The 15,546-nt window shown below is 41.7% G+C and overlaps 1 protein-coding gene across 1 annotated transcript in view; it reads left to right on the forward strand.

Moving 5' to 3' along the window:
• Positions 1-9,927: 9,927 nt before the first annotated feature.
• Positions 9,928-15,546, forward strand: part of TRPM7 (transient receptor potential cation channel subfamily M member 7) — a 52,629-nt gene continuing 47,010 nt past the window's right edge. Inside the window, exon 1 of the mRNA XM_064389569.1 lies at positions 9,928-10,247. Coding sequence (XP_064245639.1) covers positions 10,245-10,247 — 3 coding nt within the window. The 5' untranslated portion in view covers positions 9,928-10,244. The remainder of the gene's footprint in view (positions 10,248-15,546) is intronic.

The raw sequence follows: 15,546 nt of genomic DNA on the forward strand, positions 1-15,546 counted from the left end.
TTTTCCAACTGTGTTTCTATACAGTATATTTTTATAAAAGTTGCTTGCCCTTACCATCTAAAGTGAAATGTTCTTTGAAAGTTTTGATTAAGACTTGTTAGCTTTCTTGGAAAAAAAAATCAAGTACCCTTCATATGTTTTCTTTCCAGATTTTTGAATGCAAAGTTGGTTAGTAATGTAACTATAGCAGCTGAAGAATGAAACTATAGTTCCATTACTACAAGTAATTCAATAAACTGTGTGTGTGTTGATGTACATTGTCAGCCATAAAATAAACAACAGGGCAAATTGAGTGTGGGGTTGTGAACTCTTCCTCCCCACTCCCCTCATTGTATCATTGGCTTATGCCTTAATTGTGAAAATTAAGTTTTGATGCAAGTCTTTGGATTATATACATTGCCAAACATTTTAAAATAGTAAAAGAGGGGAGGTACTTACACATAATCCTGAATACTTCTGTGCAGCTCGTGGATTAGTTGACAGACAAGATGGTGTGGAAGGCAAGAGGTTTTTTTGCTCACTAAGTGCTATTTTAAGGAATGGGATAAAATGTTAACGCTGGCCTGGTTCTCTCACCTGTTGAGAGTAGGTGTGTATTCATGGTCTTCGTTTGGCTGTGGGTCAGTTCAGAGGGATAGGGAAAGACAGGACAGTTTTGGGGTTTTTTTTACCTTTTACATCTGCACCATATTTTTTTAAAGTATTTTTGAAACCTCTTTGCAATTGATAGACAAAACAGGTTTGAATAGTGCTAGTAGTACTTGTGTTAGCTAAGGCAAATGCATGTGTTTAACTTGTTTAATCTTAATTTGTTTTTGCTTTTAAAGACTTGGAAAAAGGAGAAGTAGTTTAAATCATTAGTTTGCATTTAGAAGAGTTTGAGTTTGTTTGACACCTGGTCTTTTTTCAGGAAACTGCAAATTGAGGGGATTAGGCATAGAAAATTTGTATAGCTGTAATGCTAACACTTGACACCAAAGAAAACTGGAGAAGGCAACAAGGGGAGACCACTGAGTTTGCTCAGTGCTAATGTCAGGTAGTTGTTAAAACATTTTTCCTATTCTTTAAGTGAATGTCATTCCTATAGCAAGTACAAGTTCAAGAACCCTGGAGAAAACAACTGAGTAAGCACATGCTGGGCAGCGGCAATGGAGGCTTTCCTGCAGTGCCTCCTTTGTTTGAAGGTCACCTCTAGACATTTCTAGTCAGTTTGGGGCATGTCAGCTCAGGAAAATTGACCCTGATTAAATCTAGTGTAGCTAGATTTACTTTGGAAGTATGCTAATTAAGACAATTGAAAATCTGTATTGGCAGTTAACAAAGGCTTACTGCAAATTTACCTAATTTATATCAGGTTTAAAGTTTTGTTTGCAAGAGTCAGGAGCAGACAAAGGACAGCCTGGATATCAGTTGTTGCCATTCACAGAGACTGAGCGTGGTGCCAGTTGATACGGGTAAGAGAACTCACCTTGTTTGCAGCTTCCCTAAGAAAATAGAAATTACAAGCAGTTTTTGTATGTTGGTAGTTCCCCCTTGACTCGAGCTTGAACTGACAGCCTCAGAATACAGTGGTCATCTTCTGTTTTATTTAACTGGCATTTCATAATAAATTAAAGCATACCTCAGTGTTTTAATAGCAGACTGAAAATGTGTCTTCTGATGTGTTATGCTCTTTGACAAGCCCAGTATCTGCCAAAGTTCAGTGGTTTTGAAGAAGTTTCTGGAAATTCCTGAAGCAGATAAAGAAGTCATAACTCATTCAAAATCATGTACAATTGAAAGCCCTCAGAAGCTTCACAAACCTATGTAAGATGACTTCTTTGTCTCTTTAAATCCTCCATGTGGAAGATTTCATTAAATTTTGAGCTATAAGTGATAATGGAATTAGTATAAATCAAAAAGACCTTTGGCAACATAAGTATTCAGCAGCTGGCTGTGGAAGCTCTGTCTTGTTCTGTGCCTAATAATACTCCATGCCTGATCATGCCTGAGGTTTCACACACGTGTTGCCATTTAGTGGGATGTAAACTAACTTTTTTTTCTTTCAAGTGCTTAGGTGCTTTGTTTACAAAAATTATGAATGGAGTTTAAAATTTTGTATAAATAGTAGGTTAGTACTGACTACTGAAATGAGGTTTTTATAAGTTCAATAGAACTGATTGCAACACTTCTAGCAATTTTGAATGTTTTTAATATTGAATTTGGTTGAGCTAAACACTGTTAAAAGCCTTGTTAGTCATACTTCAATAGAAAAATCTTACTACCTTTTCATTGTATGTTTACTGACAACAGCCCCCTTCCTTATGACTCTTAAGTTATCACCTTAAAAATGTTATTAATAAATGTTACTTGGAAAAAAATAGTTGAGTAATTGCTTTGTTCTAACTCATCCTTTTCCTACTGTGAATGTTCATGGCAAAACAATTAACACTTCATAATACCGAGTTAAAAATCCATAATGCACCCCCATGAATATGTAGTTGCAGTTTTTCTCCTTGTATCAAAGTTATGATTCCACTTGTAAGTACCAGTTGTGTGATGGGTTTGGTACATTGCTTTTCTCTATTTTTTGCTCCTGGGATGAAGAGGGAGGAACTGAAGTGAATTGAGCTACATCATTTTTCCTGGTGTGATTCAGGAAATGCTTGTACAGCTGTTAGTGCTGAGGCTCCCTGAAAGTACTCCTGAGAAACTGAGCTGGAACCTTCACAGCTGCAAACTTCTTGATGGAAACAAGCTCCCTGCAGCCAGGCAGGAGTGTTGCAGAGGCAGTGTTCAGCTGGAGGTGCTTGGCCATGAGGACAGGAAACAGCCAAGCCTCAAACTTGAAACCCAGGCTGGGTTGGAAGTACTGGCAAGGAAAAAGAAAAAATCACTGCAACTGAGTGCACTTGATAGGTAATCCTTGAGCCATCCCTACAGCCCTGTGATAGTGTTTTGGATGCAACATGTTCTTAGGTATTTTAAGTCTCTTTTGCTTGTATGGTTCCAGTAACTTTGAGTTGCAGTACAGGAGTGCTCTATGGGGAGAGAACCCTCCAAAATGCTCTTTGAATTTACTTATTTTAAAAAGCAGAAATTAAGAAGAACAGGCACAGCTGCAATCAGCAAACTTGTTTTTCACTGTCTGTTCCCCATGCAGTCCATTATTAAGGCTGCTCCATCTGACACACTGGCTAAACTGTAAATCTCAAAATTTCAAGTAGAAGAGGCAGTTTCTTCTAAAGATGCTTTACAGTTTAGATCAGTCCAATCTTTACAATGCAATTCCATTTAGACACAAAAATAAACTTTCCCTTGTGAGTTTGGTCAAGCACTGGCACAGGTTGCACACAGAGGTGGTAGAGTCTCCATCCTTGGAGACACACAAAATACAAGTGGCCACAGGCCTGGCAGGAGGGCTGGAAATAGGCAACCTACAGAGGAGCATTCCATCTCTACTGGTTTGGTTATGAAAGTGAGGGTTTTTTTGCTTGTTTTCCAGCTCCAGTGATCTGCAATTTTTTTAAAATCTTGGAAAAACTCAAATTTTATCACCCTGACATAAGTTTGATTTTTTTTTTTTAATTTGGGATAATTTATACTAAACTGTCAGATTGAAATGTATTTAAAATTTGTCTTTGGACTTCTAATGCTTTCAGAAGCTAAAGCACTGTTTTGTTTTCAAGTAGCCCATACAGCACATTTTCTGGGTGAATGCTTTATCTCTACAGTTTTTGAGGAAAGAAGAAGGGCAACTCAGACTGTTACCCTTTTTGTCAGTGGTGAGCAATCAAAGTTCAAGGTTTTGTGTTCTGGAGAGAGGTTGATGGTGGAAGCTCAGGTATCTCTGGAATTCTTCTTACTGATAAAGAATGTGCAAGATCCTGTTTCTCTGAATACTGAGGACATCAAATAGCTGAGAATAGGTTTTTGCTTGCAGCTCAAAGACCTTTTAACCAAGAAGATGTTTAGATCAAAGAGCTTTCAGCTTTTTTTAGGGGTGTGCTCATGGGTATTCTGCTGTCTGGTTTCTGTTTTCTCTCCTTGCCCATGAACGTAGGACCTCCTTTCTTTCCTCTTTTCTATTTGAAGCAGTACCAGCATGATTTGAAATGACTTTGCACACTATCTTGGACAATGATATGTTCCTCTGTTCCAGTATAGAGACCATTTAATGAGGAAGTTTAGTCTTTTGGATTCTGTGAAAACAACCAGCTCATGCTGGTTCTCTCCATATTTTGTGAAAAGGCTGCCAGAATTTGTGAACTTGGGTATTATACACACCTGGGAATACAAGGAAATTCGAGAGGATTGGTACATTTAAAAGTTCAACAGTAGTTCTGTTAATTTCATATCCACCTTTGCTGTCATGTGTCCCTGTCAAAGCTACAAGAAAAGTGGTCTCCTTTTAATTAAATATTTCTTTCAAAAGGTAGTGTAAACTTATGCTGGAGAATTGATCCATCCTCATGGATTTAAAGCAATTGACTACAGGAAATTAGCAAACAGATATTTATCTAGTAGACAAGTATTTCTCTGGTAGTTAATTTAAAAAGTAAATTTAAGTAAATTTACATTATAGTAACAATGGAACCAAGAGCAAATGCACGCCCACTGGTACCTCCTTCTCTAAGAAACGGAGGAGCAAGCTTCTGCAGGACAAAGTGACATTTTTGTCATGGCCACTGTCACATAAGAATTTCAAATTGTACAATTAAGACCTGTCAGATATAGACTCACCTAAAATGTTATGTTTTGATTATGAGTTACCAATCCCTGGATTTTAAAAAAAACCCAAAACATCAAAAAGCAGAGCTCTGTGAACTTTCTCTGGTTGGTACAATTCAGGTACCTTCAGCTGCTGTCACTTTCCTGCTGGTTCAAGCAGCACAGTCCTGGAAGGAGATGCTGCACCTGGATCATCTCTGTGCAAAGGCCACCTCACTGCCTGGCCATCTGTTCAGCTGCCAACAAATGAAAACACAAGAATTTGTGGGCTCAAAGATTGCAGCAGAAACAATTTTCACAGGGAAGCTTTTCTAAAAAGCTAAAGGGAGGAGAAAGTTCAGAAGGAATGAAACTGAGATAAAAGTCCTTTTAGTTATATTTTTAAAGGCAGGCACTGATAAAATCTTGCAAAGGGTCACCATTATGTTGTAAATGCACCCATACAGTTCCTGGCAGCTACTGATTTTACACATCTAAATAGAGATGTGTGGAGGCACACCCTTGGCAGTTTTGCACAAGACTGTGGCCTGTGTTGGTTAAGCTCTCACTCTTTTCTGAGCAGGAACTAACATATCATATTCCCAAATACAGGATATGCTTACATTCTACTTTAGATGATGGGTTGGGTAATGTATCTCTTTTTGTGCACTCATGGAGCATGTAAAAGAACATTCTGAATTGCATGTGCTGAATGACCTCATTAACCTGATATTCCTTGCTATTGCTATAGAATATCGTTAATGCAGATTTTTAAACTGGAAAACCCACACTCTCTGTTGCCTAATTTGGATGTGATGAGTCCTAGCACAAAGTTGAACTGGAGTTACTGGTTTTGCACTCTGAGCTTGGTGTGTTTGGCCATCGAGCCCTTTGTGCTGCCATCAGAAAGGCACCCCCAGTCCTCTCCTAGCTTTAGTGGGGATTTGCCATCCCAGCAAAGCACTGAACAACTGAGAAGCCTCACATGCCATTCCCTGCATCTGTGTTTCAAAGTCAGAGGTGACTGCCTTGTGCTCTGGCCCTTAGTTAACACTTAAATGCAGTTGTTAGAGAGGAGCTGAACTGTTCTGGTGGCCTTCAGGTGATAGCAGATCAGCTCTCTTATCTCCAAAGCCATGCCCCCCTCTCTGGGGCTGTGTGGTACAGAGATGCCAATGTCATTTCATCAATTTGAACACCTGAGCAGTTTTGTTACTTGAATTTAAAGACATCCATTGTCTGTGAGATTGGAGTCTAAATCAGTCACTGGGGATAATTTGTTTAATGACTGTTAAATGTGCAAAATTAATTTTTTGTACATTATTCTCCTGGTGTATCTTGAATTTACCTTGGATTTTATTACCTATTTCTGTATGCTTGTTTCTTTTGAGGGAATACATCTCAGCTGTTAAAGCTAACACATTCCTTAGCCTAACTACTTTTTGCCTTTAAGGAACCTTGATATAATGCAAAAAAATTATTAAAACTTTGGGTCCTTTTCAAATGTGTGACTCTGAGGTGTACCACAAACTAATAAAGTAACCAAAATTACTAAACCATTTAAAAACTGTGAAGTTACCGACTTTCTATATTTTATTTTGCCTAGTTTCAATGGCAAAAAGCCTCGTCCTAGCTGTTCCTACTTCATCCCATTCTGAAACACTACATTTTGAATTGTTGCCAAGTTATGTGATTGTAATGTTATTTGGTATATTATATGAAAGGTATTGGACAAATGTCACAAAAAATCAGCAACATCAGCACTAGAAAATCTTCCAGAAATAATGGAGGGGACTTAGGGGTCCCATTAATCTGTGTCATTGTATGGTTTTTGCCTTACTGACAAATTTTAAACTTCCACGTGGAAAAAAAAAGCTATCTTCAGTTTTTAGGAGTAGCAGTCTGAATGTAAACTGCTGAGTTACCACTACAGCTGTAGCTGAAGAAATTATTTACCTGGGTAAATCAGAAAGGGACAAACTTGTGGCCAAAGAAAAAATAAGGCATTTGGGAGAATTCACCCATTTCAAAAATGCGAAAAGTGAACAAATGATAACTCTTTTCTGCCACAGATTACTTCACTGTGGGACCAAAAAAAAAGTTTTCTACAGAGAATCTGTTTGGCTTTCAGTGGGACATTAACTAGATCTCCTTATCAGTTAGCATTTGAAACTTTTTTAACTACTTGAACTCTAGCACTTATTTTGAGCAACTGCAGAGTAACAGCACTTATCTGGTAAAACTTTTTATAATGTCAAACAAAACCAAAACCAGGTCACTTTCATTTAATGGTAACTCATTTAATTTCTCATCAAGAGGAATGCTGTGGTTTTTTCCCTATGCATGAGTCAGTGTTTCATCCATGTGAGGGTGAGCAATCGAACAGCAGCATCCTGGCTACTGGGTATTGCAATATTGAGATAAGAGCTTCCTAAGGAAGGTTTCTTATCCTTTAGGACTTATTGAAATCATGTTACAGTTGGTTTAATGGGATGTAAAACCTATTGGGGTTGACATCACAAACTTTACTAGGTCTAGTGATGATTACATAATAAATGTGTCAAGGACAGACTGATAGCTTGATTTGAGATATAAAAATTTGATATGGGAACCACATAACAAAAGTAGTTTTTTAAAAAAGCAGTTACATTCAATCTGAGATAGCAGCGTGCTTCAGGTCCTTAAATGCCATAAGGTATAAAATAATGCTTCATTATTTCCTTGTCATTCACAGCTGACAGGTGTTGATTTGGAAGGAGATAGCAGAGGAATTTTGAGTTGACTTTTGGTGTGAATGAAAGATAACACAAATCACGACAAGTAGCAAATATTCATCCTGCAGTGCAGTAATTTATAAATTTAACATCTGAATGTACCAGAATTCACCTTTTGGATGACTAACTGCTAGTTTGGGGTCAAATCATGCCGTGTTCTGTACCGGCTGATCGAGGCAGTAAGAGGAAATGAGGTGACTTCCTTCCCTGCCAGGTCACAGGGATGTGTTTCACGCTGGTGCTGGGTCCTTGCCTCCGCAGCACTGAAGGCTCGTGCTCCCCCAGACAGCACGAGGCAGAGAGGATGTTGGTGACTCATTTCCCTTTCATTTTCATCCCGAGCTGTTCCTGAAACAACGTGCTCTTTCCAGCTAAGCTTATCGCAGCTGAACTCTGAAACAGTTTGATGTCGATCTCTACAGTTTTGCAGGATCAACAGGAAAACAGGGCATGGAAATTCCTCACCTTACACACATTCTCCTAAATAATAGCTTGTACCAGAGAAGACTCATGCCTAGGTTGGCCTTCAGCTACTTTTTCCTAATTTCCTTGCTTCTTCTAGCTCTTGGATTTACAAATATGAAACTTAGAGGCCATCATGATAATAGTGGGAATCAAGTCATATAGCCCAAGTATTGCTGCGAGATGAGGTGGAGAATCTAGTCGTGGAAGAACTGACTCATTCATCTTATGTGGGATGTGACCTTTAGATCAATTAATTAGAAAGGGAAGAAGAGGGAGAGAAGAAGGAGGAATGAGGTGATTTCTCAGAAATGCTTTATGTTGTCAACAGAAGAATTAAAAAATCCCCTATTTTCTCTACCTTGGAAGACTCTTGAACCATTTCCCAAAAAAATTCTACTGGGCTTTCACTGCTCCTTCTGTGCCTGCTTCCTAAGCCAAGAACTAGCACATGGGAATCTGGGCAGGAACAAGTAGTGGCAGATCAGCAGGCTTGGGACTTCTACACAGTAAGAGAGTGAATGGAGCCTCTTTGTTGTGCAATCTTGTCCTCAGAACTCATTTAGTTTTCCTGGAAAAGCCTAATTTTCCATTTCTATGGAAATTGGGAGTCCTAAGAGCCTAATTTTCATATCTATGTAAGATAGCAGGAATTCTTCTGAAGTTAACTTAAAACAAGCATTAGGAGCTCCCCTGCAGCTGAGGAACTCCCTGCAACACCCTAATTCGAGCTGGATGCCTCAGTTGCTGGGTCTTCCCAAATTTGCACCTATTGTCCGCAGCAAAGGTGTTCAGACACCAGAATTTACAACTGGACTGGCCCTGCTAAATAGCTGCGAATGCAAGAATGTTTGTTTCTTGTTATCTACAGTCCTGTTAAAAAAAATAAAAAAGGCAAAAGTGGCTGCTGCAAATGAATGCTTGGTTTGATTTGTGATCGTGCCTGTCTGATCACTGGAGTGGACTCTGTTACCCTGTGATGCACAAGCCCAGGGTCCAGGTGTGAGCACACGTCAGTCAGCTCAGCCCAATACTAATGCTGACATTCTGCAGCAAGGGGGGAGAGATGATAACTCACAACAGCTGATAAACGATCAAACCTGACTCTGAAAAACCAAAGGTTTTAAATTACTTTGAATGCTTGGGTTGAGTTTATATATAATTATTGCTATTGTACAGCCATGATATTTTCAAAAGAGATGAGAGATTTTTCTAGGATTTATTTTATTTTTTAAATTTAAGGAGCACAAATAATTTAAGCCAAAACCAATCCCTCATTTTTCCCTTACAAATGCTGTTTGCTGTAGAACAGAGGCTGTTGCAAAAGCTATATAATGACACATATAGTAGAAATTATTGTAGCAGGCTTTTCATTTGTGGTACTGATTCTCCAAGTTTGCAGATTGCATACAGGGACAAAAGAAGACAAGGTTCCTCCCCTGGGCAGTTCCTAATCTAAACTGCAAACTGAGTTGACTGAAGTGGAAGAAATACATCCTCCTTTTTCCTTCCAAAACGAAATTTCCTCCAGTTTGGCTCGGGTCTGTTGGAAGATGCCTCCGAGGCGGTGCTAATGGCGGCACTACCATGTGCGAGCAGGGCTGGCAAGAAAAGCGTGAACTGATCTGAGCTGTGGCTGTGGCTCGGACAGGGAGCAAGGCCGGGTCCCCTCAGGGGCAGGAGCGGCTGAGGAGCCGGGCCGTGCTGACCCGTCCCGCCGGGTCCGTGCCCTCAGGGGCTCCGCGCAGCCCCACGCGAAGCCCTCTCCGAACCGCGCCTTCCCAGCCAGGCGGGCTTCTCTCCGTTTTTAACATCTCCGCCTTCACCTCACCACAGGGCAGCACGGCCGCCTGCTCCGGGTATCTCTGGACCCGGCTCGGGGCTCACCGGTGCTGTGCAGAGGCCGCGGCAGCCCCTCAGAGCCGCGGCCGGCCCGCCCCGAGGGAGCCGGGCGGCAGCACCGCCCCGCCAGCCCCCTCCTCCTCCCGGGGGCGGTGCGCGCTGACGCGGCAGCGCCGCGGCTCCTCCGCCGGCCGAGTCGCACAATTATGAGAAAGAGGCGCCGGGCCGAGACCGCCGCCAGCCCTGAGTCCCGGTGCGGAGCCGAACCAGCGCCGTCCTCCGCGTCCCGCGCCTCCCTTCGTCCCCGGAGCGTCGTCCTCGCCCGGCCGCTCCCCACCCAGCCCTCCGCTGCCGCCGAGCCCAGCCCCGATAGATGGAGACAGGCCCCGCCACCGCCGACGCCGAACCACGAGCAGGAGCTGCCCGGCGGGAGGAGAACCAGAGTCGGCGCCGAGACCCAGCCCGGCCCTGAGGAGAATGGTGAGAGCCGCGGGGTGCGGGGGTGCCGCGGCGGCGGGGCCGGGCGCGCCCGGCGGGGAGGGCGCAGGGACGGGGCCGCCGGATCAGACCTGTCCCAGCCGGCTGCTGCGGGTCCCGGCCGCCCCGCGCCGCCGGGGCCGCCGCCCGGGCCGGAGGGGACGCCGGGCTCCGCGCTGCCGGCCCCGCTCATCCCGCCCGCGGGCCCGGCCCTCCCGGAGCTGGCGGCCGGGAGTGCCCCGCGCCGCCGGGCGAGGCTCCCGCCGCCGCCGCCGCCCTCGCCGCGCGGTGCCCGGGGCAGCCGCCGGTGCCGCGCCCCGAGCAGCGCCGGAGCCGCGGCGGAGGCAGCGCCGCGCTTGGAACCAGAGCTCCCGTTAGTGCTTTGGTCCAAACCGGAATTCGCACGGTGTAGTTCTCTGGGCTGCAGCAGTCCTTCCCTTCTGATCTTTACACCTATTTGGTTTTTGCAGTTTCAACATGTTATGCATAAGGGAGCATATATATGCCTGGATAGGCATGGGCGTCTGCAAAGAAAACACAATTTCAATTCCAGCTCTATATTCTGGCTTTTAAATGTTTCTTCATCCCTATAAGTTTATTCCTTAGTATTTCAAGAATTTAGGTGACTTATCGCATCAAGTCCTTTCAAGTAATTTTGAAAATATAAGTACAAAGTCTAAATATATGGATTTCTACAGTCTGCTTGAACTTCTAGTAAGATGCTTTGTTTCATTTTAAATAAAGGTGTTTTATTTCATGGTGTTTTCTTAAAAACCACGGGAATTCGTGCCCATGAATCTTCCATTTCTGAGTATATCTGTGAACTGTGTGGAAATGTGGGCTGTGTTCTTCTAGAAACTGCAAATCCAGCACTCCTCTAGGAAGAAGCTGAAAATGCAACCCATTCTGGCTTAAAAGAGTGCTTGGCATCTGCCACTTGCGTGGTACTTGCTCTTCTCACCTGAAGTGGTTTGGTGTTGGGTTTAGTTTTGAGGAGTGGGGGATTTGGGTTCTTTTATTCCATTTTTAAAATTTAGCTCTGGTGGGTGTATTTTTGGTGCTGACATAGCCTAGAAATGTACAGATTGGTTTTAACCATCATAGTTCTGTACATTTGAGACTCAGCAGCCTCTCTGGCAGCGTAGTGTGTTTGCAGGGTTTAATATTTCTGTGTGTTTACCAAATGTTTTGAAACCTCTGTTAAACAGGTGTTTTGGTTGGGATGAATATAGGACATTTTATGCAAGCTCATTTTGCTAAAAATTTCTCGGCTGCTCTATGACTGTTTAGCAACTTTGAATAATTGCTGGATGGTGTCCAACATTAAATCAGGAATTATTCTGAGGAGTGAGTTGTTCAATGTGGCAATTCCGGCTGTTCAGTCTTTTTTTTTAAATGTGTCTGTGTGGGTGAGATAAGTGTCTGCTAGATCATCCTTCATACCTTCTGGTGGGAGGCCATTCTTGACTTTGCTGTTTCAAGGCAGGAGGGGGGGAAACCTTTGTGCATGTGGAGCTCTTTAGGCTGAGTTTGGACTGTTTGTACCTTCGTTTCCTGATGTTGTACTTTGATACTTTTTTTGCTTGCTTGAGCTCAGCAGTGGAAGGGTAATGTTCAATTGTCATACAAAGGCACCTTGAAACATCACCTTGCATTTGACAGTTATCTCACACTGTCTGTATCAGATCATCTATCTCCCCACGTGGATTGTCTTGGAGAGAGTTACTCCGTTGTGTTTTAAACTTTCATTTATTTTCTTGTCCCTTGAGGCTGTGCCTAACTAGTCTTGCTGCATTACCATTTTGTCTTACCACATCAGCCCAGCTTTCTCTGCTCTCCTGGTGATAGACTGCAGCATCCAAAGTCCTCTCCTTTTCTCATCGTTATCTTTGCCACTTGCTGTGTTTCCCTTTCCTGGAAACTTGGACCAACACCCAAATTTTTCATGCTTCTCTTTCATGGCCCATTCATGAGGTGCATTTCTGTTAACCATTCAATCCTTGTGGACAGTCATGACAGATGAGCTTTTTCTAAACAGAACAATATTGTTTGAACTTCAATAACTGACACTGGCACAATAGATTTTGGCTATACTGGTTTGCTCTTTGACACCAGAAATGTTGCAAATAAATCTCTAAGAGGACTTGTCAAAAATTGTGTGTGAAGAGAGATGCTTGATAGAATTTTGCAGTCTTGAAAGACTTGAGAATGGATTTCTATATTGTAAGGCTTTGAAATACCAGGATAATATGAAATTATACTTCTCATGCCAAAATATTTAACCTGGAAAACATGCCTTTTTTGTTTTGTTTTGTTTTTTAGCTGATATTTTATTTCTTTTGGAATTCCAAGTTTCTTTCAGCAATGTCTATGTTGGTTGTGATATTTACATGCCCTGTTTATTTCCTGAAACAAGCAACACTAGTTCGTTTCTTTTCCTTTATTTTTTAAGGGCAGACTGATAGTAAAATCACTGTGTGTGTTTTTCAGAATTGAAGTTTTGGTTTTGAGGTGATGTTTCTTATGTCTGTGAGTAATTCTGTCTTGGTGCATTTTACCTGCAGTGGTTGAAATTTCAGCAGCTGACTTTTCATCAGATAAGTTACTGAATAATCTCATTCTCTGTGTGTATTTGGCTAAGATACTTACATAATTATTAAAGCTATGTCACTTTTTACCTCCGATACTGACAAATAGCTGTGGCCCCTGACAAATGAGTCTGTGCTTCATTGGTTCTACAAAAAATAGTTCACTTGACCTGTGGTAAACTTGAACTTTTGTTGCACGCTTTCTTTGTATTCTCTGGCCTGAAGCCCTCTTTCCTCTATTGTAGTCTCTGCAGTCCTGTTATTGTCTTTTTTAAAATTTAATCCCTTTGCTTTCCTCACATAAGGAGAACGTAGAGGTGATGGTGTTGTATATCGTGATACAGCCAGTACTGAAAGTAGTCTATCTAATCTTTGGTTTCTGTTATTTTTATTATGAGAAGCTTGACTTTTCTTATGCTTAAATTGTAGGTGTTTTTCTGTTTTAAGTAATAGAAAACTAATCTAACAAAAGAACAGAAAAAGTAAACTCCCAAAACCTTAGTGTTGGCCAGCTTTGCTCCCCATCCTGGCTCAGCGCAGGACTAGCTGGGCATCCCTGCTGTTGGGCAGGGGGGCAGGGAGGATGTGCAGGGGGGCAGGGAGGATGTGCAGGGGGGCAGGGAGGATGGGCAGGACGTGATTTGTCTTCTCGGTAGCAGCCAGTCCTTAAGCTGCACCTGAGCTGGGTGGGACACAGCCCTGAGCAGCAGTGGGGGTTCCAAGAGCAGTCTCCATCTCAGCTGTTCCACTGACGGAAGGAGCGCTACCTTTCTTGAGGAGTGGTGAGTTTCTTTCAGCCTTTACACCTATATTTTGCTTGGCATGTAGAATGTGAGCCACTTTCTTTAACTGCCAGGTGTGCTGGACCCACAGACAACCTGAGTTTGTTTTTTTTCCCAGCTATTACAATTTTTGCACAGAAGAAGGGACCACGCAGGTGGTCTAATTGCTGTTAGGTGAGCAGAGGAGAGTTCTTACTCCTGTGTTCTTTCCAGGAAGGAAAGGCCAGTGAACTTCTGATGGGATAATGAAATATAAAAAAAAACAAGAGAGAAACTGTGTATGACTTGTTTTTCCTTCCAAACATTGAGTGAAAAGTGTCCTGAACATGTGGGGAATACAGGGAGTAAAATAACTGTATTGCTAATAGTGGTGCTGGTAGTTCTGAAATCTGCTTTATGAAAGGGCAGAATATTTAACTGTGGCAGGTGGTTTGACAGCATATGGTATAAGGATGTTGCAGGATTAGTCTGTAAGATAGATGTGGTTGATTTCCAAGGAGAATTTAAAGTATGTTACCAAACCAACAGCACATTAAAGCTTGGTTTATAGGTTATGCAGTTTTTGCCCCTTATCTAAAGCAAAGTTCAGATGCTACTGAAATGGTAGGCTTGGATTGAACCTTAATTATGGGTATTTCTGTCTTTCTTAAAAAAATCCTAAGAGTTACATCACAATTAATTTATTTAATCTTTGTATTTTTAAGAGCAGTATAAGTTCTTTTCCCTGAAGATTCGTACAAACTCATTGTAGTTTAAGCATTTTGTTACATTTTCTGAAGTGTTTGAACACTCTGCATATTGCAAATGTGCGATTGCTGAGTTAATGTATGTCAACCCATCTTCATTTCATTTGTTCTCAGCTCAAAGAGCATAGAGTAAGGTTTGTGTGATGGCATATCTGTTGATTTTTCTACAGCTGCAAAATCAGAATTTTAGAGGCCGATTCAGTAATCAAGTTAGTACTCTGCTGCATGCAGTTGGACAACTGATGTTTTTAGGTCATCCAACTTCAGAAACACCTATGGTAAACCCTCTGTGAAGCTTTAATGGGACTTCAGCCTGTCTGTGGAGAACCCTAATTTACATCATATACAGTCCAACACCAAGTGCTTATTTTGTTTAAATGCACATCATGTGTTTTGCCTTTAGCATTTGCCATTAGCACCAGGCCAATACACAGTTTCAATGAGTGTAGTTGTGTGCTTATAATTTGTGAAAATTATGCACATATGAGTCTTACCAATGTCTGCACTTACTGATAGTGATTTAATAGCAAGTATTTGAGGCCTGTTTTTGATTTGGAGAGCATTGGACCTCTTTTTCAAGATCTGCAACAGCCTGGTCAAGCTTTTTGTTTCTTTGTCATGGTTCCCAAATGCTGGAACCATGACATGACCATGGTCTAGATGACTCTCAGTGCTATTGGATTCTGCCTTTAATTGTTTACTGCTAAACTAAGCAGATGTAAAAAAAATAAAGAAGTTGTAGTTTTGAGAATTGGCATATTGAGATTAAGTTCTGGTTTGCTGATTTTAATTTTTTTTGTTTGATTTTTTACTTGCAACCTTTTGGGTAATTAATGAAGTATATTTTTGCTGTGTTACACTGAATCATTCTTGCTTGAGAATACTTCCTCAGTTACAACTCTAAATGAGTTTAATCTAGGTGTTCAGGCTTTCGCTATAACTCTGTAATCCTCAAAGCTTGGGAAAGTGTCTGTTACAGCTCAGTCAGTGGTAGCACAATGGTTTTTGTAATTGAATCCCAGCTTTTGTTCCCTGCTTTATTCCCACTGAGCTCTACTTATTTTCTTTACCTTATCTACTTGATTCTTGTCACCTCTGCTCAGAATTTTCACTTTGTAGTCCTAGTCCCCTGACTTATGCTGGGTTGAATTTTGCAAGGTATCCCTGGCTGATGGTTCTTACCCAA

Source organism: Passer domesticus, chromosome 14 (genome assembly GCF_036417665.1).
Source record: "Passer domesticus isolate bPasDom1 chromosome 14, bPasDom1.hap1, whole genome shotgun sequence".
NCBI lineage: Eukaryota > Metazoa > Chordata > Aves > Passeriformes > Passeridae > Passer > Passer domesticus.